The following is a 20,108-nucleotide window of genomic DNA, read 5'->3' as shown; positions in this document are numbered from 1 at the left end:
GTATATGTAGTCTAGGCTGACCTTGAACTCACAGCTCACAGAGTTCCTCCTGTCTCTGCCTCATAAATGCTGGGCTTAAAGGTATGCACCACCACACCCAACCGTGTTTGAAATATTGAATGCTGTCCAATTAGTGTAATTGATAGACATTAGTTTAGTGAATGAGTGAATGAGTATTGAATGAATGAATCCTGGCTGTTTCATTATTTGCACATGAAGGCAGATAAGTCATTTCAGCTCTAAACTCTGGTTGCCACCTCTCTAGAAAGAAGCCTGCCACCGACAAGAAGGCAAGCATTAACTAAGTCTCCTCAAGCAACTGTAGATGTCACCTGGAGAAGGCCTAAGCCTGAGGCAGAAAGATTGGGAGCGAAAAGAAAATCTAACAAGCAAATCTCTAAACTAAGCACAAACTATTCCAGAATAATTTGAATCTAGAGTTACATTGAAGGTAACCATAGCAACTACAAAGTCCAAGTCCAGGAATCCCTGAGGAGAGAGACTCAACCCCCACTGACGCTCAGGAGAAGAGGCACATGCCATTTCTAGGCATAAATCCTAATCTCCTCGGTGTCCATTGCTCTGACACTGCTCGACAGTCAATCAAAACTAAAAAGCTGGGAGATGGACGACTCAGGGACCTAAGTTTGGACTCCAGAACCCATATTAAAGCCATGTGCAGTGGCACACACCTGTAATCCCAGCACTGGAAATGTGCGGACAGGGGTGTCATTGGGGCCAGCGAGCCCAGCTGAATAGGCAAGTTCTGTGTTCAGTGAGAGATCTTACCCCAGACAATAAGGTGGAGAGTGGTTGAGGAAGCCAACACTGACCTCTGGCTTGCACTCACATGTGCACACATACAGACACACAATGTCTTAGTTAGGGATCTATTGCTGTGAAGAGACACCATGACTACAGCAACTCTTATAAATTAAAACATTTAATTGGGGGGGCTCATTTATAGTTTCAGAAGTTCAGTCCATTATCATCATGGTGGAGAGCATGGTGACAGGCAGGCAGATGTGATGCTGGAGATGAGAGTCCTACATCTTGACTCAGAGGCAACAGGAAGTCAACTGACTCACTGGGAGGTATCCTGAGCATAGGAAACCTCAAAGCCCGCCTCTACACTGACACATTTCATCCAACAAGGCCACACCTCCTAATAGCACCATTCCTTATGAGCTTTTGGGGGCCAAACACATCCAAACTACCACAGATACATACATATAAAGGATAAAATAAAAATATGAAATCTCTGTAAAGAGACAAAGCAGTCAGTATAACAAGACAATCAAACAGACCCTAAAATAACTATAATATGATTAATACTGAAACAGATCTAATGGAAAAGATGAACAGTATGCATGTACAGATGAGAAACTTCAGCAGGATAGAAGAATTACTTTATAATGGTGATGGGGGTTGGGGTGGGAGAGAGCACAGCGGGCAGAGGTGTTTGCTGCAAAAGCCTTGTGACCTGAGTTTTATCTCCAGAACATATGTAAAAGCTGGAAGGAGAGAACCCACTCCACAAAGCTGTCCTCTCCTCCACACCTATGCAGTACACACAACAACAATAATAATAATGGTAATGATAATAATAATTAGCTGCGTGTAAAATTTTTTAAGGAATCAAATGGTTTGTTGGGTATGAAAATAAAACCAAGGTATGGTAACATTGGCAGCCAAGTTAAGAATCCATGAACTTGAAGATATTTTAATAAAAATTAACCAACCCAAACTCAAAGATAAAAATGAATAAAACAAGAAAGGCTCCCTTTAAGAGTTGTGGGACAATGTCAGATGGGCTAACATGCTCATTGTTGAAATGCCAAGAGGAGAAAAAGAAGAAAATAGAGAAGATAACGTCTAGGAGTTTCCCCCCAAATAATGAAATTACAGTTAAGCCCAGATCCAAGATACTCTAAAAACTTAGACAGGCTCCAAAACAGAATTATAATAGGTCATTGTCAAACAGCTGAAAAACAAAGATAGAAAAAAGCTTGAGGTGGTCAAATGGGTGGGGTATTTCCACCGAGGACAAAAGATCTGTAAAGTACAAGCATCTAAGCCAAAGACAAGCACATGAACTGTTAAAATACTGAAAAGAAAAGAAAACACACAGAAACCCTTCTGTGGGCTTGGGAGGTGGCTCAGTGGCCTGAGTGTGGACCCCAGCAGTCATCTAAAAGCCGAGTGGCATACATCTGTGGCCCCGCTGCTTGGGAGGCAGAGATATGAGGATTGCTGAGGCTTACTGGTCGACCAGTCTAGCCATTGCAGTGGGCTCTCTGTGGTGGTATTGTGTTCCCCAAAATATTGTGCACCCTAATAAACTTATCTGGGGTCAGAGACAGAACAGCTACAATATTAAACATAGAAGTTAGGCAGTGGTAGCACAAGCCTTTAATCCTAGCATTCCAGAGGCAGAAATCCATCTGTTCAAGGATACAGCCAAGCATGGTGACTCACACCTTTAATCCCAGGGAGTGATGGTAGAAAGCAGAAAGGTATATTAGGCGTGAGGACCAGAAACTAGAAGCATTTGTCTGGTTAGGCATTTGGCTAGTTAAGCATTTGGCTGGTTAAGCATTTGGCTGGTTAAGCATTTGGCAAGTTTTGAGCAGTAGTTCAGCTGAGAGTCATTGGGATGAGGACACAGAGGCTTCCAGCTGAGAAGTTGGCCAGGTGAGGTTAGCTGTGGCTTGTTCTGTCGCTCTGGTCTTCCAGTGTTCACCCCAATAACTGGCCTCAGGTTCGATTTTATTAATAAGAACTTTTAAGATTCATACAACAGCTCTCAGTTGAGTGAGAGACACCATCCCCCAAAATGAGGTATCGAGTGACTGAGGAAGACACTGGTGCTGACCTCCAGCCTCTGTGTGCACAAGCGTCGTGCATCAGTTACTTTTCTGTTGTTCTGATAAAGCACCGTGACCAAGACAACATAGAGAAAGAGAATTCGTTTGTCTTACTGTCCCGAGGGTTAAAAGTTGTCGTGGTGGAGAACTGTCGCAGCGAGCCACGGGACGCTGAGAGTTCACATCCTTTACCATTGGCACAAAGCAGAGGGAGCAAGCAGGAAGTGGAAAGAATCTCTAAGTCTCAAAGGCCAGCTCCAGTGACACACTTCCTCCAACAAGGCCACACCTGAACTTCCCCAACAGCACCACCAGCTGGGACCAAGTGTTCAAGTACAGAATCCTATGGGGACATTCTCACCCAGACCACCAGGAGTAAGCACACATAACTTGTCACTCCAGCACTGGACCCACTGAGAACACTTCTCAGATGTGAAGGAAAAATAGTTTTCACACACATGCACACACACACACGCACACGCACACGCACATGCACACGCACACGCACGCGCACGCACACGCACACGCACACACACAACCAAACCAAACCAAACCAAACAAACCGAATGAGGTCATCACCACCAGACCTACAATACTCGAAATGTGAAGAAGTTCCTCGGGCAGGACTGTATTATGCAGACATATATAATTCACCCCCTCAAAATCAGGAATAATGAGAATGAGGGTAGATATAAAAGACCAGCTTCATATCTTCATTCGCACTGAGAGATAACTGTCCAAGGAAAGAATATACACATGGTCGTTTGCAAATTTTTAGCATCTTTAGAAACAAATGGCAGCAGCACCAGAGAAGGGACGACAAACTGGACGTCACTGTCCTAGGACTCTTTTTTTCTTTTCGAGACAGGATCTCTCTCTATTATGTAGCCCTGGCTGTCCTAGGACTCACTCTGTAGACCAGGCTGGCCTCGAACTCACAGAGATCCATCTGCCTCTGCCTCTCAAATGCTGGGATTAAAGGCATGTGCTACCACACCCCGCTGAGATTCTTAAACTGTATATAAACCAGGTATATATCAAAACAACCATTAACTTTTTAAAAGATATATCAATAACGATCTAGTTGTGGGAATAATAAAACATAACCCCAAACCAAACACATAAAGAAAGACATTTTGGACAGAACTAGTGAAGCTAAAACAACTAGCAAGATGGAAGACTTGGACTCACCATGAGATTGCATTAAATGGGGAATTGCCAATTAGATAAACAAACACACGAGATCTTACTCTGTGCTAAATACAAAAATGTAAGACAAACATATGAGCAGAATGATAGAGTAATAAGGTAGAAAAGGCAGTTCTTTAAAATGCTCTGGTACCCATGTTACTGCCAAAGTAAACTGCTAAGCAATAGGTATTACTAGGGACAATATCTATTATGAATAACACAGATGTTATACGTGTGTGACAAAAAGGAATCAGTTCTCCAGCAGACATAACATTCTAATTTAAATATATTTAACTACACATCCTCAAAAATGAGTTTCAAATGAAGCAAAAATGGATGGAAACAGACAAATCCACAATTAAAGTTGGAGATGGCCGTCAACAGAACAAAAGCAGAGAAAGTCATTAAGGACAAGGAGAACATGACCACTGCAGTCAATCAATTCCACCTAACAGACATTTACAGAACATCTCCTCAAACGACAGCTTCAGACATCATTTCCAGAACACACAAGCCACTTTTCAACACACTCCATGTTACAAGATATTAAACAGGTTTAAATAAACATAAAAGACCCGATATAAAGTGATGTGTGCAATGTGACTACAGGGAAATTAAAATATAAGTTAATAGCAGAATAGTATATTGATAACTTCCAATAACTGAAAATTAAACATTTCATTCTTAAAATAATCCATAGATTAAAGAGAAAGTGACAGGGAAAAGTAAACATATTTTAAATCAAAATAAAAATATAAGATATCAAAATTTATGGAATAAAACTAAATAATAATTAGAAAAAATTAAAACATTAAATGATTTTACATGAAAGTGAATTCACTTGAGTTTTTTTGTGTGTTTTACAACAGAGTCTCACCCCATAGTCCAGGCTAGTCTAGAACTCCCTGCATAGCCCAGGCTGGTCTCAAAGTCATGATAATCCTCAGTTTCCCAAGTGCTTGTAGTATAGGCATGAACTACTTATACCTGACTAAATAGATTTTTAATCGGTGACTTGTTTTCATACAAAGAGTAAAAAGAGAAAGAATAAGAAGCTCTAAATCAATTTTTTTAAAAAATCAATAAAATAGAAATGTGACAAGGGAGAGAAAACAACAACTGCTTTAAGAGAAGAAAATCTACATATAAAATACCAGTGAGTCTCGGCACACTACCCAGAAAAACAAAAGAAAATTCCAGTTACCCACATAGGGAATGAGAGACAGAACATCATCACAGACCCTACAGATGCTAAGATGAAGTAAAGAAGTATGGAAAACTTTAAGCTCAAATTTCTGGATGAAATTCAGAGTAAAAGAAGAGAGGAAACATTTCCCACCTCATTTTATGAGAACAAATGTTGCCCTGACACCAAAATCAGAGAAAGATATTATAAGTAAAAAGCCTTAAAGACCACTAACATTTATAAATTGAAATATGGAATCCACAACAAAACAGCAATTCTCAATATGTTTTAAAATTGTGGTGAAGTATATTACACTGGCTAGGACCTATGGGTGACAATGGACAACTTCACACTTTTCCTAGGTCTGATACGGAAAGTATGTAGTGTTTACTAGATGAAAGTCTGCTATGGTATTTGAAAATAAAGCAACAGGAAACCCACCACATTTGCGGACCAAGGAGATAAAAACACAATATGATATTGAAACAAACCAAAATGTCTAATAAAATTCAAATTACTTTCATGATAAAATTCTCAGCAAACTAGCAGTGGAAAGGAACTCTCTTGATCTGATGGAACTTTCTATATCTTATTGCGAACACTACATACTCTCTAAGACCTAGAAAAGTGTGAAGATGTCCATTGTCACCTATAGGTCCTAGCTAGTATAACATTGTGGATTAAAGGGGTATAGATTGGAAATCAGGAAACAAAATGGTCTCTAAGCCTAGATTATACATCTATATCCACAAGGAGCCCCAAAGAACCTGCCATAAAAACTACTAGAATAAATGACTTAAATAACTTCTCATGACAAAAGATTCACACACAAAACTACAGTCATGTTTTTGAAAAGAAGTAATGAATGATTGGAAACTGCAGGAGTACTGTAAGAGAAGCCACATAAATAAGAAATATGAATCATGTTCATGGATTAGAAAAATAAATATTAGTAAGACATTTATTATTTCTAATTTTATTTGTGAACTCAGGACAAGCTATCAGTATGCCACAGCAAATTGGAACAATTTTGAGGAAAAAAATAACAAGTCCTGTCTATCACTTGTTTGGAGATGGCTACAAAAGCAGTTATAAGCCGGGCGTTGGTGGCGCACGCCTTTAATCCCAGCACTCGGGAGGCAGAGGCAGGCGGATCTCTGTGAGTTCGAGGTCAGCCTGGGCTACCAAGTGAGCTCCAGGAAAGGCGCAAAGCTACACAGAGAAACCCTGTCTCGAAAAACCAAAAAAAAAAAAAAAAAAGCAGTTATAACCACAGCATTGCAGTGTTGGCGGAGGCGGGGTGTATCAAGGAATGGAACATCACTGCGAGTCCAGGGCTGTGTCTACACATGTATGGCCGATTTTCTACAAAACAACTCAACAGAAACTGTTCAGCCTTATAAACAAATGGTGCTGGAATATTTGGCCTTTATCTGTGAATCCAAAAAAATAAACTTGATCCCTGAATGTCACATCATATATAAAAGTAAAGTTTGAAAACCAAGTCTAGTGGTGTCTTTCTGGAGTTGATGCTACCCAAGAGGCTGAAGTGAGACCAGGGACCTGAGACCAACCTGGGGGGAAGCAGATAACCCAGGGATAGAATACTTGCTTAGCATTTCTGCTGGCTTCAGTTTCCTGTAACACACACACATGCACATATGCATACACACACACACACACACACACACACACACACACACACACACACACACACACACACACGCACACACCTATAAAAGTACAGAAGAGCCTGTGCCTTGGAAACAGAGTTTCTCCCAGGTGTCAGTGCGACATCCACAGACTGTCCACAGGTCAGACAACAGAAGCAACTGCAGTGGACCCTTGAGAGGAAAGGCAACAATTCTAACCACAAAAGAACACAAATCAAGGTGAACAGCAATAGCAGCTCCCAACACTCTGGAAGTTTTAAATGTTCTTTCTAGAGTCTTATGGCAGTGGACTGCAAAGGGAAATCATAAAATATGTGTGAAATAATAATAATAAAATAGTGCATATAAAACTCTATAGAACACAGCTAAAATAGTGTTAGAAGAACATGTGTAGCATGCATGAGGCCCTGGTGTTTGACTTAGCATCATATAAAACTGGGCATGCTGGGATTAAAGGCATGTGCCACCACTGCTTGACTCATAAGTGGATTCTAGATATAAAGCAAAGAACAATCAGACTGCAACCCACAGAACCAGGGAGGTTATATAGCAGGGGGGACCCTAGGATGACTGTGGCTTATAATACGTTTTAGTTTTACTCAATTACTGGGCAAGCCTCAATGAAACATTTTACTATTAGGATAAGAATTTATAGTGTATCAAGCTGATAATAGAAAAATAAATAAAAATGAAAAAAACAAACTAGGTGTGGTGGCCCACATCTGTACTCCTAGCACTCAGGAGGTGGGAGCTACACAGTGAGTTTGAGGTCTACCTTCTCTGTAGTTGACTGACTAGCTGAATAACTAACTAAACCAGTAACCCTCTAGGAATGTATCCTGTACTTATATTCCATGTAGTACGTGGAAGAGCATATGCTCACTCACAACTGGTAAGGGTGACTTTAGCAGGAACGAGGGTCTTTGCAGGTGTGATTGTGGCTCTCCAGTTGAGGTCAGCCTGGATCAGCTAAGTGGGCTCCAACTCCAGGGGCAGGTGTCCCCGTGAGAGAAAAGATACAGGGCAGAAGGCGATGAGGAGATGGGGCAGAGACTAGTGAGGCAGCTGCCAGCCAAGGGACGTCGGGGACTGCCGAGAGCCACCAAGAACCAGAGAGGCCTCTGCAAAGACCCAGCCTGCCAGCCCTTTGACTGGGCACATCTGAAAACTCGGAGGGCATGGCCAGGCACAGAAGAACCCAAAGGACAGAATACAATGTTCTCATTCTAAGACACCCATTTTGTGATCATTTATTACAGAATCGACAGTCAACTACTATGCTCTACCACGTCATCCCTCACAGCATCCCTTGTGGTTGGACAGGACTTGAAATCCCAAGAGAATCAATAAAATTCAATATGGCAGAAGCCCATGCTGCCACAGAAAACTATGAACCTGCAGGGAATGCCCTCTGCCATGGCACCAACCAGAAACATACGCTAACGGAAGTTGGGGGGGCTTGTTAGGGACAACGAGAAAAGAGTGGACAAGCAGAGGAAAACCCACAGGGAGACCAGTGCAAACCGGGGTAAGATGCTGCCTGCTCTCGGGCCCACCAGACAGCCTGGGAGGACTAGGGGGCAGAGTCCCTTGGAGGACACAGCTGGCCAGAGGCAAGCTCACACAGAGGGCACAGAGCAGCTTCCCCTGCCCTCGATGTCCTCCCTTCTTCCCAGTGAGGAAGTTCAAGGCCCGTATCCTGGAAAAGGACAGCGTAGAGCATGGCGGAGAAGGCAGAGAAGCCGCTCAGCATAAGCTCGGGGCGAAGCGGTTTTGTGTGAAGGTAAGGAACAAAACAGTCCGTACAGTGACGCCGTTTCAGTGAGAAAGGAAAGTCACGGGTTCTGTGCACTAATGCCGTGTGAACACACACGAAGGTGACGTCCACGGAAGCAGCTGTGTTGATTTTCACTGTGTACCAGTCTCTACCTTTGGAAGTTTGAACCATTTTCAAAGTAGAAACATTTTATTTACATTCAAAACTACAATCTTTAATTTTTCAAAGTCCATTATTAATGATCTTTCCAAGGCCCTGTTTACAATAATAGTTAACAACAACAAAAGTACTAGCCAGCGGCTGGGCTCCACGATCCCGCAAACTCACCTGTCAGGTAATGCCTGTAGCACTGTGGGCATCAGCACTCCCGAGATGGCCTTGTAGAGGATGGAGTCACACACGCCCACGATGTTCACCACCGTGGAGGAGCCTAGCACGGGCAGCATGTGGGGTGGCATTCCTTGCCAAAAGTGCAGAAGGAAACTTTGAACCTGCATCGACCCACAGAGAGAGGAGCGATCAGACAGAGGCTTGCAACCCCATCTCCAGACCACAGCTTGGGATGCTGTGGGGACTTCTGCCCACTGCCCGCACTTGCACATGCCCAGTGTTGGACACCTGTCTGCCCTGCAGCCTGGTGTTGGACTCCCTCACTGTAAGCTGAACTCCGAGAGCCAGTTAAGGAGGGAGGATTAGATGCTGTTGTTGTTGTTTGTTTTTGTTTTTTTGTTTTAATAAAAGGTCAGAACACTAGCACCCATTGTTCTTTGAGCCCCCTGGTGGCTCCTGGGTGTTCTGGGAAGGAAGGGGAAAGATATGGTGGTTATAGGTTCAGAGTGCAAGAAGCGTTTGCTACCTGCAAAATTCTCCTAAGTCAAATACGTGTGCCAAAAACCTGGACAAAATGCAAGGACTTTTCATATCCTCAACCCCCATTTTCTCAAGTGCCTGGTGTCCTTCTGGAATAACAGGTGGTGACACACGGGCAGGAAGAGAGAAGGACACCTTTGTCACCAGGACCCTGAGCAGTACTCTGCTGGGTGCTCGTAGTGGAATCCTTGTTAGCGTGGTGACAGCAGGAACTCCAGGCTTCTTGTGGATAAGCAAATGGCTGAAGGAATGTCCCAAGCGGAGAGTCCTTGGGGACTCCACACCCACAACTTTTAGGGTGTGGTTTGAGGAAGAGGGTAGAGGAATGAGACAAGGGAAAGGAGACAAAAAAAGGTAACCTTATAGACACAATAACACCCTCAATTTGAGAAGCCCGTCAGGAAGCTGGGAGCATCCAGCGCCGGATGTCTACAGGGCTGACTTGAGTTCTCATGCTCCCCAAGATAGGCATCTCAACTCCACATGGAGCATTTTCCAGGCTGCTAAGTCCCATAAACCAGTACTGACTCAGCGTGGGAGCCATAACCTGGCCTTAGTGCTTTGGAGCTAGAATTTTTATTTTTATTATTTTTATTTTTACTAAGTGCCTCCCTGTGTGCCAGAGGCATTGTAGAGTTCTCCCATATGACATTGCTGCTGCTGATAGAACCCAGGATCTTTACTCCCACTTGCAGAGTTACCGAGTTCGCCGCCCGGAGCCAGGCAGCAATCCAAAGAAGGAGGTAGAGCTTGGGTCCTTCCACCAACAGTCTTGGGCTCCGTTTGCTTATTCCGTGGTAGCTGGGGTTCTGGCTTACTCCCTGGGCCCACGTCTTGCTCTGCTACTGCTACTCCACAGCTTTCTGTCTCTGCCTGATGGTCTGCACCACCCTGCAGACCCCTGCCAGGACCAGGTCCCAGATCCTAGCTTACTGCGGGGCATTGACCTCTAGGTCACTAGACCTTACCTCTCCACTGTAAGAAGCCCTGCATATCCACTCCTAAGAGCCGGCAGAGTCTGAATCCATCTGCTCTCCTTGGCTCGGCTTGCATTCAGCCCTACCCCCATTTTCTATAAGCTGCCAGCTTCTAGTGAAAAGTATGGAAAAGATCGGCGACTGGGTAGGATAAAACAAGTCCACTGAGAGACTTCAGTGGACGTCCGTCTGTTAGAAGCCTGCGCAAGCCACACAAGGAACCCTTTTCAGTCCCCAAGTTCTGGGCAGCTATTGTATCAAGTGTGCTCTCCACTGTTAAGCTCCCTTCCTTCTCTGTTTATGTCATTGAATGTCCAATGGTCCCCACTTTTCTGAGAAGGAAAAGGAAGGAGCGAGAATGGGGGGGGGGTTACGTGTTGAGATCTGGAGGCCAGCTGTGAAATGGGACAAGGACAGACAGCTGCCCTGACCTCCCTCTAGACTGGATAGGAAGGCAGGAACGTAAAGAGCTGAGGTTCGTGGCTTGATTGGTTGGGCAGAGGGCCCCAGCAATGTTAAACTTGGGGGAAACAGGGCAGGGAATTAAGAGCTCTGGTTAAGCCATGTAAAATCAGGTCAACCGAACGTGATGCTCAGAACTGAGCGTGTGAGAGCCAGCAGCCCTTTCAAGGTGGACATAATAATGATTTCTACCTATTATTAGGATGAAATAAGATGACTTATGTAAAATGCCTGGTATCGTGTAGCACTGGATAAATGGAAACTTAGTATTAGACAAAAGGAGGAATTCTGGGAAGTGTTCATAGTCCTTGGTAGTGATTTCAGTGGAAGGATCAGGCAAATGGATGGAGTCTCCTATGTTTTCATCCCTTCTGCCAGGGAAGCATCAGATTTTTAAAAATTATTCAATTTACTTTTATTATTTTATATGTGTAAGTATTTTGCCTGAATGTACATCTGTGTACCACATGCTTGCCTGGTGCCCGAGGATGTGGTGAATCTCCATGTGGGTGCTGGGAATCGAACTCAGGTCCTTTGCAACAATTAGTGCTCTTAACCACTAAGCCAACTCTCCAGTCCCCTGATTTTTAAAAGAACACTTAAGCAGGATTATTTTTTAAATCTCTTTTCCATGTCCATGTTTAGTTTACAGCAAACACACGGACAACATGTAGAAAGATGTCTAATGATGTGCGGCTGAGTGCTTAGTTGGCACGGCATTGGAAAGTGCTGAGTAAAGCAATAGCTACTGAATGTCTGTCACCTATCATGTTCTAGAACAAAGTTGGACACTTTACACACACTCTGTAGTATATACCCCAGTTTTGCTATGAGATCATTATAATTGCCAAACTTTTTGGCAACAGTAGAAAGTAAGGCTTAGAGGCAGAAAATGCTTTTGGTCAAAGTCACAGGCTAATAAACGATGGCTTGAGAATTCAAACGTGGGGCTTTGGGACTCCCTGGCTCATTGGGATATACTGTCTGGTGAGGAGTTCCCTCCATGTGAATTTTGCTTGGCAATGTTCTACATGAGCTGCACCCATCTCTCCAACCATCCCCCACCTATCAATCCAAACACCCACTTATGCACCCAATCAGTATGTACCAAGAGTCTCAGAGTACAGCCAGCTAGGATGAGCAGTGAACAAGATGAACAAGATCTCGTCCTGTGAAGTTATGTCAGAATGCTGGGGAAAACAATCCATTTACTGATGACTTTCCTTAGCTGGAGGAGAAAGCCATGCCACCAGAAGTAAAATACCGCCCTTCATTCCGTTATGGCTGGGTAGATCCCTGCTTCTTTCTGTGGTGGCTTCCATGGTGGCTAGGGGGACTGAACCATGTCTTGCTCAGGCACCTTAAAGGCGGTCAGGAGAGTAGAAAGGACACTAAAGGTGTCAGGTAGCTAAAGGGTTAGTCACAGCTTTGGTCTACACCAGCTGTGTGACCTTGGACACATCGCTTGTTCTCTGGATGCCTGGATAGCTAATAATAGCCAGCATCTGTGAGACCACTCCCAGTTTATAAGTGTGCATCTCCTCCTTCTGCTAATCCCGTGAATCATATGGGCAGGGGTGCTGGTTTATTTTCTTGGCTGAGAAACTGATGCTTGCAATGTGGAGCCAAGTCTTGAATGTGTTTTTCTCCTAGGGTGCTTTGTCCCCAGGAAGTTCCCAAACCCCTGTGTGTTCCACAGTCTGCTCTCTGGTTTGCAAGCCTTTCCTTCTCCCCTGTAAGTCTATGTATCACATATCTCTCTAAAGTGAGTAAACAATATACAGCAACATTTGATAACATTTGATGGAAAGGAAATGAAATGATGGGAATGAGGTTTGAATTAAATAAAGTTGCATGGGATAGGGAGATTATCACAGAAACTGTGGGGGCTCACACATACTCCTCAAATCCGTTGCATTAAGAAGGAGCCCACTCTTGTCAATCACACAATGGTGATGTGTCTTAGTCCTAAGATGACAAGGTTAAGAATGGGGCATGACTACCCCGTAGCCCTTTCACCCAGCCCTGAACAACAGGGCTCTGAAACTCTAGGCCACACCCTAGAAGAAGCCTGGGTCCCTAAAGCATCCCTAGCCACCAATCTCTCACTTAAAGAGCATCCATATTAGACTGTGACATGACTAAGGGAAAAGCTTCCAGGAAGCTGAGACTTGGGCTTTTTTGTTATAGCAGCCAGGGTCGTCTCAACTATTTGTAACACATTCTTTGCTGATTTCAGCAATATTTTAAACTTAAAAAAACAACAACACTGAAATGGACACTTAAGTGATTTGGGAGAATTTAGAGGACATTTTAGAGATGTGGGCACAAAAGTTGGGAGAAGAAAGAAGGGTCTATCTTTACCAAGGCACTGCCATCCCTTCTGGTGCTGTGTCTACAGAAGCAGGCCACGGGAAAGACACAGCAGATACGCTGTCGCCTGACCAAACATGTACGGAAGGAATCTCTGGGATATGTCCCACCAGTCCACAGGGTTTGTAGTTCACCGAGAGCTCACTTCTCCTCCCTCTGATTAAACACACATATCCAACCCCAGGTGCCGCCGCTGCTTCTGACCGAAAGGCGCCATCTTTAAACATCAAGGTCAGGGGAGATAAGGTCGGTGGTTTTGTCGCAAGAGGATTTTCGTATCCCTCTAGTCAAACAGATGCCTCAATTCTCTTTTGCTTTTCGCTTTCCGTTCTTTTCTTGAATACAATATTCTAAAGCAGAAATAAAGCAGACTTCTCGCATTTAAAGATGGCCCTGCTGATGAAATTTGGGGGAAATGGAGACCAGGCCTTGAGGGAGTGGGAGAGCAATCACCCCAAAGGCAATAAGGTGGATGGTCTCAGGAAAAGATTGAAATCAAAATATTATTTAGCTTCTCAGAATCCATATGTTGGCAAGAGAGCCTTCTTAGTGTGCCATTCTCTAGTCAAATCAAGGAAAATCCAGTGCCACCTGATGTGCACGTGACCTCTGTAGGATGGGAATGAGAGCAGTGCCTGGCTGGTAGCATTGCTGTGAAGGGATGTGGACCAGTGGCTGCCAAGGGCTGCTGGACACCAGGCCCTGCACCTGTCGGGAGCTCTTGAGTAGGAATGGGTGTGAATTCAATATTTTAACAGAGTATCCACAGCATAATGCTGTTGACCTACCTCATCAAAGTTGGCTCTTATGACAGTGTCCAGTATTCTCTGACAGTGCGTTCTGTACATCATAATAAAGGTCGACACCTGCGGGGTGAGTGAAGGATCAATGACAGAGGAAGACAATATACAGTGTGGTTGCCCTGGCAACATTCCGTTGGATGCATGGACTTCACCTTACAGCCATGCATCGGAGAGGCCTGAAGGGCAACGATAGCCCTGAAGTGATCTGTTCTCTGTGCCTTGGGTGCTCTGTGGTCCCATGGCACCCAGACACCACCCCACAGTACGAAAGCACTGCACTCTGCCTTCACCTTCCACCCTGAGACTCTGGAATCCCAGAAGATTAAAATGACGTGGTCTTCACACTCATGTGTCTGAAGCACTACAGAGGACTTAGCACATGGTACAGTGGGGCTGAGGGGACTAAGTTCCCCTTGTGGCTAAGACACTGGAAAAATAGACCCCAGCGCATCATTTGTGTAAGCGCCTCTGCAGAAGTCACCATATGCATTTGGGAATTCTTTGAAATCCATGAGGGACGGAGGGAGGGAGGGAGAGAGGGAAGGAGGGAGGGAGGGCAGTCATCCCCTGCAATCACTCTGATGAGGTTACCTTTTCCTCAGGAAGACTGGCTGGCAGATTCAGGTCTTTGACATTTGGAAAGTCTGGCAGCAATGTCCCAAGCTTGGACCGGGGAGAGTAGGCCACCGTCTGTTTGGTCACTTCCCTCTTGCCTGTCTCGCTCACCCAGGCAGCTCCTTTCTTTGAATACATCACATCATAATACTGGGAGCTTTCCTTCACTGCTATCCCATAGTAATGGTACCTGGGCCGCCGAGAAAGACACAGACAAGAGCACACATGCATCATTATTAGCTGGGGGTTTCCTGGTTTGGAGGATGTTGTCTAAAACCAAGGATGGCTGGACACATCCAACCTGGGGCTGAAAGAGTTAATCTCCTATAAGGCCTGACACCCCTGAAATCTACAATTAAGCCTAAGTTCTGTGTTGCTAGTCATCAATCAGGCAGGTAAAAATAACTCAAATTGCCTCCTACAGAAAATGTTAAGTCAAATACTTTGCAAAGCAAAAAAGGGATGAGAAATTTTCCATTTATACCCGATCTCTAATGTCTACCAAATACCTTCCAAAGGGTACCTAACACTTGAGTGGCCCCTTCTGTGGGGATCCAGACAGCAGAATGTGTTCATATATCACCAATTAAAATTTACCTGGCCATGATTATCTTCTTCAGTAAAGGCTAGTCTTGGAGACCTCTGACCCTTCAATTTTTATTCTATTATTATTTATTTTGAGACTAGGTTTGACTGTATAGCGCTGCCTGGCCTGGAACTTGCTATTTAGACCAGGCTGGCCTCAAACTCTCAGACACCCACCTCAGAGACTGCCTCCCACATGCTGGGGTTGAAGATGTGAACCTCCACACCCAGCATAAGCTGTAATTTTAAGAAGATACATTCAGTGCATCACGAGTACCAAAGACCAGAAATTTCTTCTTAACTCACAATGGGCATAATCGCAGACATCTTTCAGTTACAACTGAGGAGAGCTGAAGGAAGCCACATTTGTTGTTGGTGGAGGTGGTGGGGTTTTTTGTTTTTTTGTTTTCTTTCTTTTTTTGGTACTTTAGCTAACAATCTATTTAGGCTCTGAACACTTTGCAAAGTACTTTATTCACATTAATTTGAAAATAACTTCCTGAAATGAGGATTGATGCGATCATCCTAAAGATGAGAAAATGGAAAAAGAAAAAAGGCAAGCAATTTGCTCAAGGACATAGAGCAATTTCAGGTAAGAACAGGTTGCCGGCCAGTCCGTCTGCCTACACAGTCGCTGCGCAGGACTAACAGCAAACAGGATGTGTATCAGAATTACTTTTGGAGTTTAATAAACATGCAGATTCCTAGATGCCTTCCCAGAACCCACTGACTCAGAACGTCTGAGAACGGGGCCCACGAGTCAGCTGTGAAATGAACAGTGCAGGCAACTCTGAAGCCCACCAGCTTGAGGTCCAAGGCAAGAAGGACTTGACACACATTAGCTCATTTCACAAAATCCCCACGAGGCTAGAAAAAAAACTCACACTTCACATTTTACAGCAAGGAAACTAAGGTCTAGAGAATTAAGTGATGCACCCAAGACCAACCAAGTGAGTAGGCAGCAGGGGGGGGGGGGATTTGAAACACTAATGGACTTTGCAGCCCTAGGTCAGTGATTCCTAAGCTTTATTCACACTAAGAATCACTCACAGAGCACATGGCAGCATCCTGACCCCCAAGATTCCGATTTAGTGGGCCTGGGGTGGAGTTTCACAGTGAAATGGCAATGGTACAGTCATCATGGCCTTAATCTCAGACACACTGGACAACGCATCAGCTACTTTCTCCAGCCACAGAAACGTGGTGAAGGGTCCAAGGAAGCATTTGGAGTCTTGGGAAAGGTGTTCACCGGGAGGGAGAGATGGGTGCATGTAACCTTCCCTTTTACAGCCCCCTTCCTGCTGGTACCATTCTGTGAAATTTCTGCCCAGTGGGCAGCTCGCCTCCATCTGCATGCCTCCTGGGATGAAGAACTCAGGCCCTCCGAAGGCAGCCCAGTTCATTTTCAGCCGATGTAGTTATACCAGAAAGTTCTTTGTGTTGAGTTAATATCTACCGTCTGGACCTTCTACTTCCCAACTGTCGTGTAACTGCCTTTCCCTCTGCGGGCACTCTGTGGGGGAGGGGCTGGTACCAGTGGCTCCACAGGTACCTTCTGGAGGGAAGACAGTTATAGCACACCACTTTAGCTTTCAAATGTTCCTTATAACTGATTAAAGTCAAGATAGTCATGTCTTAAGATGACATTATGGAATATTTACATCATTATAAGATAGAACAGCTTACTTCTTGATTAATCCATGCATGTTGCTGAGATCTGTAGTTACAGTAAAGCTACTGTTCTGGTCTGGTCCCCTCTTGGTTTTGCTAGTTTGGTTTTGGAGGGAGTGTCAACACTCCTCACCAGACATGTTTGATCTATCAAAGTAGCTTTGCAGAGGGATTTGGGGAGGCCACGCTGCAGCAAGGGACAGCTGCAGCTTGAAGCAGCTTGATGCCTTTAGATTGGCTGAGGATGTGAACAACATGGAAGAATCCTTATGGAAGTGATAGAATATGGCTCTGAGTGTGCAGAACTTCAAAAACAGATGCTAACATGTAGGTTAAAGAAAAAGAGAAGGACAGAGAGAAAAACAGGCTCTCTCAGAGAGGACGGTTCTCCAAGTGCATGCAGGGTGGAAATTATGCATGTTCTATTTCTACTCTTAGGCTTTCCACATTTATCAACTCTACTATCCCTACTCTTCTTAGACATCAGGAATTATGTCTAGGAGCCGGTGGTTCTCCAAAGGCCACAGGCTAGACAAAAGTTTCCATACATCTCCACCCATTCAGCATCCATTTAATCAGCCCTCCCACCCCATCTTGAAAATGTCTTGCTGTGTAACTCAGGTGGCTAGCCTTTAAATTCATGTGGCCTCAAACTCCTGCCTCCTGCCTCAGCCTCCAAAGTCCTGGGATGATGGGCAGAGCCACCATGTGTGGCTCAAACTGGCCCAACCAAGATTTTGAATTATCGAGTTCGTGATCGCCAGCAAACAATTAAGAATCTAATTTTTGTGTTCTTTCCTTCCTGAAGTTACAACCTTATTTTTAAACAAAATAACAGATTTTTTCTTTATAAATAAAGGAAGTTTGTTCTTCAATGTAGTGACCTTGGGAAATAAATCATTGAGAAATTATCTTAAGATGTCCTTTATTTATTCAAAATTTTTCTGGACAGTCCTTTGGATTTTTTAAGAGCTTCTGATACACACACACACACACACACACACACACACACACGCACGGACATGGACACAGACACGGAGACACAGACAGACACACAGACACATACGCACAAAGACATAGACGTGCACAGAGACATACAGAGACACAAACAGGCAGACAGACACAGACAGACAAATACACACACACACCCATACTCATTTTCAGACTTTACCAAAAAAAAAAAAAAAAAAGGTTTTCCCAAGTTTGATGATGTGTTTTCTTCCCCTCCCATTCCCAAAGCCAGACTCTTCATTGGATGGTAAGAACATCCGGTCCCAAGCCAGCGCTGGTGGCACAGGCCTGTGATCACAGTGGTTAGGGCGAGCAGGAGTTCAAGGCCTGCTTCTGCCCTGTGTCCAGTTTGAAGCCAGCTGGGTCTGTCCAAACCCCTGTGTCATCATATAAAGTGAACCAATGAAAACCCAGGGTGTACAGCTCAGAGGCCAGTGAATCACGGGGCCTCAGCTTCTCAGGGTAACAATGTGGGCGTTGTGCTTTATAGCCTCCCCCAAGACACGACTTTTCAGTCCTATATGGTGATTTAAGGTTGTTCTTTTTAAAGGTTTTGATGTTTGCTAGCTCATTGTGCTGCCTTGCTCAGGGTGGTCAAAGGTCTAGAATGCTGCATAAGAAGGCGGCACCCTCTAGTGGAGCGGCGGTGCACATTAGCATAATAAAGGTTCTTAGAAGTCTCCAGTGAAGGAGCTGTTGAACTGGGACCGCCAAACTTCTGTGGCCACCTCCCTCTTCCAAGGGACACTGCCTGGCCCTTGAAGGCTTCCAAAATATATTGAGAGGTAAATCCTGTGTATCTCTGATGGAGTAGAACAGCTGGGCCCCTTTCTGGTGCACACCTGGGAGACAGGTGTCCTTGTGGTCCTCACTTCCTCTGCTCTTAAGTGTCAGTACCTCCAGGAGACCTCGCCAAGCCCACCCCCTCCTATTCTCTCCTGTGACCCGAAGTCTTTTCATGTCTGTCTTACACATCAGAATGTTCCTGGCAAGCCAGGCAGGATGAGGCCTATAATCTCAGTATTTGAGAGGCCCAGGCAAGTCAGGTTTACAGAGGAGGAACCTGTCTCAGACAAGAAAAGTGAAGCAAATGTTGGAAGGCTGGTTGAAAACCCTAAGGTGGGGGATGAACTTCCTGCCTCTCCCCCACTTTGTTGGAGATGGTTTGTGTCTGTGGCCTACTGTATTCTATCAGAGCAGAGGTTACTCAACTGAACAGACCAAGCAACCTGGAGATGGTCTAAGTCCTGGGACTCCTGGAAAATATGCATAGATTGCTTTACAAAGAACGCTTGAGGACAGCGTGGCACAGGTCACATGGCAACCAGCAACTGGGCCAAAGGTCTCAGGCCTTCTGATGGCAGCCGGGCTCTCTGAAGGGTTCCGAGAGAGCCCGGCTGTCATGGAGCTCCTCCATGTCCCCCCCAGGCCCAGGGGTGAGTGCTGTGAGGCCCAGGGGTGAGGGCTGTGAGGGCGGAGGCTGCCCCCCCCCAGGCCCAGAGGTGAGGGCTGTGAGGGCGGAGGCTGCCCCCCCCCCAGGCCCAGGGGTGAGTGCTGTGAGGGCGGAGGCTGTCATGGAGCTTACTTTGACTGTCCTCGGGTCCCGAGTCTTCTGGTGGTCAGCTGAGGGAACTGCTGCCTTATGATCTGTAAGACAATGCAAGAGCCGGTTATCGTCAGAAAATGTGTGGGAGCGGGGTGGGGTGGAGGGATGGGGGGCATGAGGGAAGGAACACAAGAGCCAGTTACCCATAGGAAGAGGGTGGTGGAGGTGCTGTGACTGAAGGAGGCAAACAGGCCCTGGTGCTCTGACTTGCTAGGAGTCTTGGACATCCAAGAGAAGACTCCTGCTATGTGTGTGTGTGTGGGGGGGGGAAGCGGGCAGGGGGACAGTCTTTTGATGGTTGTGGGGCTCAGATCCGAGGGGACATCACTGGGCTGTGGTGCTTGTAGTTACAGCAGAAGAGAGCCAAGGCTGGTCTAAAATACACCAATCCCTCGCGTGCCTGCCGTCATACCTGGAACCACATCCACTGTCAGCTCTGCA

At 45.1% G+C, this 20,108-nt stretch overlaps 1 protein-coding gene across 4 annotated transcripts in view; it reads right to left on the bottom strand.

The window, feature by feature from the left end:
* Rfx4 (regulatory factor X4) overlaps positions 1–20,108 on the bottom strand; it is a 150,134-nt gene that overhangs the window by 57,692 nt on the left and 72,334 nt on the right. For 3 of the 4 annotated variants that reach the window (XM_028883627.2, XM_037196897.1, XM_028883629.2), the window contains exons 5-8: positions 19,647–19,708; positions 14,771–14,984; positions 14,165–14,242; positions 9,022–9,185 (exon numbers count right to left, since the gene is read on the bottom strand). In XM_028883627.2, coding sequence (XP_028739460.1) covers positions 9,022–9,185; positions 14,165–14,242; positions 14,771–14,984; positions 19,647–19,708 — 518 coding nt within the window. Of the gene's footprint in view, positions 1–9,021; positions 9,186–14,164; positions 14,243–14,770; positions 14,985–16,687; positions 17,037–19,646; positions 19,709–20,108 lie in introns of those variants that run through there. The other variant, XM_028883630.2, reaches the window with a different exon arrangement.

The sequence above is a fragment of the Peromyscus leucopus genome, chromosome 18 (genome assembly GCF_004664715.2).
Source record: "Peromyscus leucopus breed LL Stock chromosome 18, UCI_PerLeu_2.1, whole genome shotgun sequence".
NCBI lineage: Eukaryota > Metazoa > Chordata > Mammalia > Rodentia > Cricetidae > Peromyscus > Peromyscus leucopus.
The sequence above is the reverse complement of the archived record's forward strand: the minus strand, read 5'-3'. Positions and strand labels throughout refer to the sequence as shown.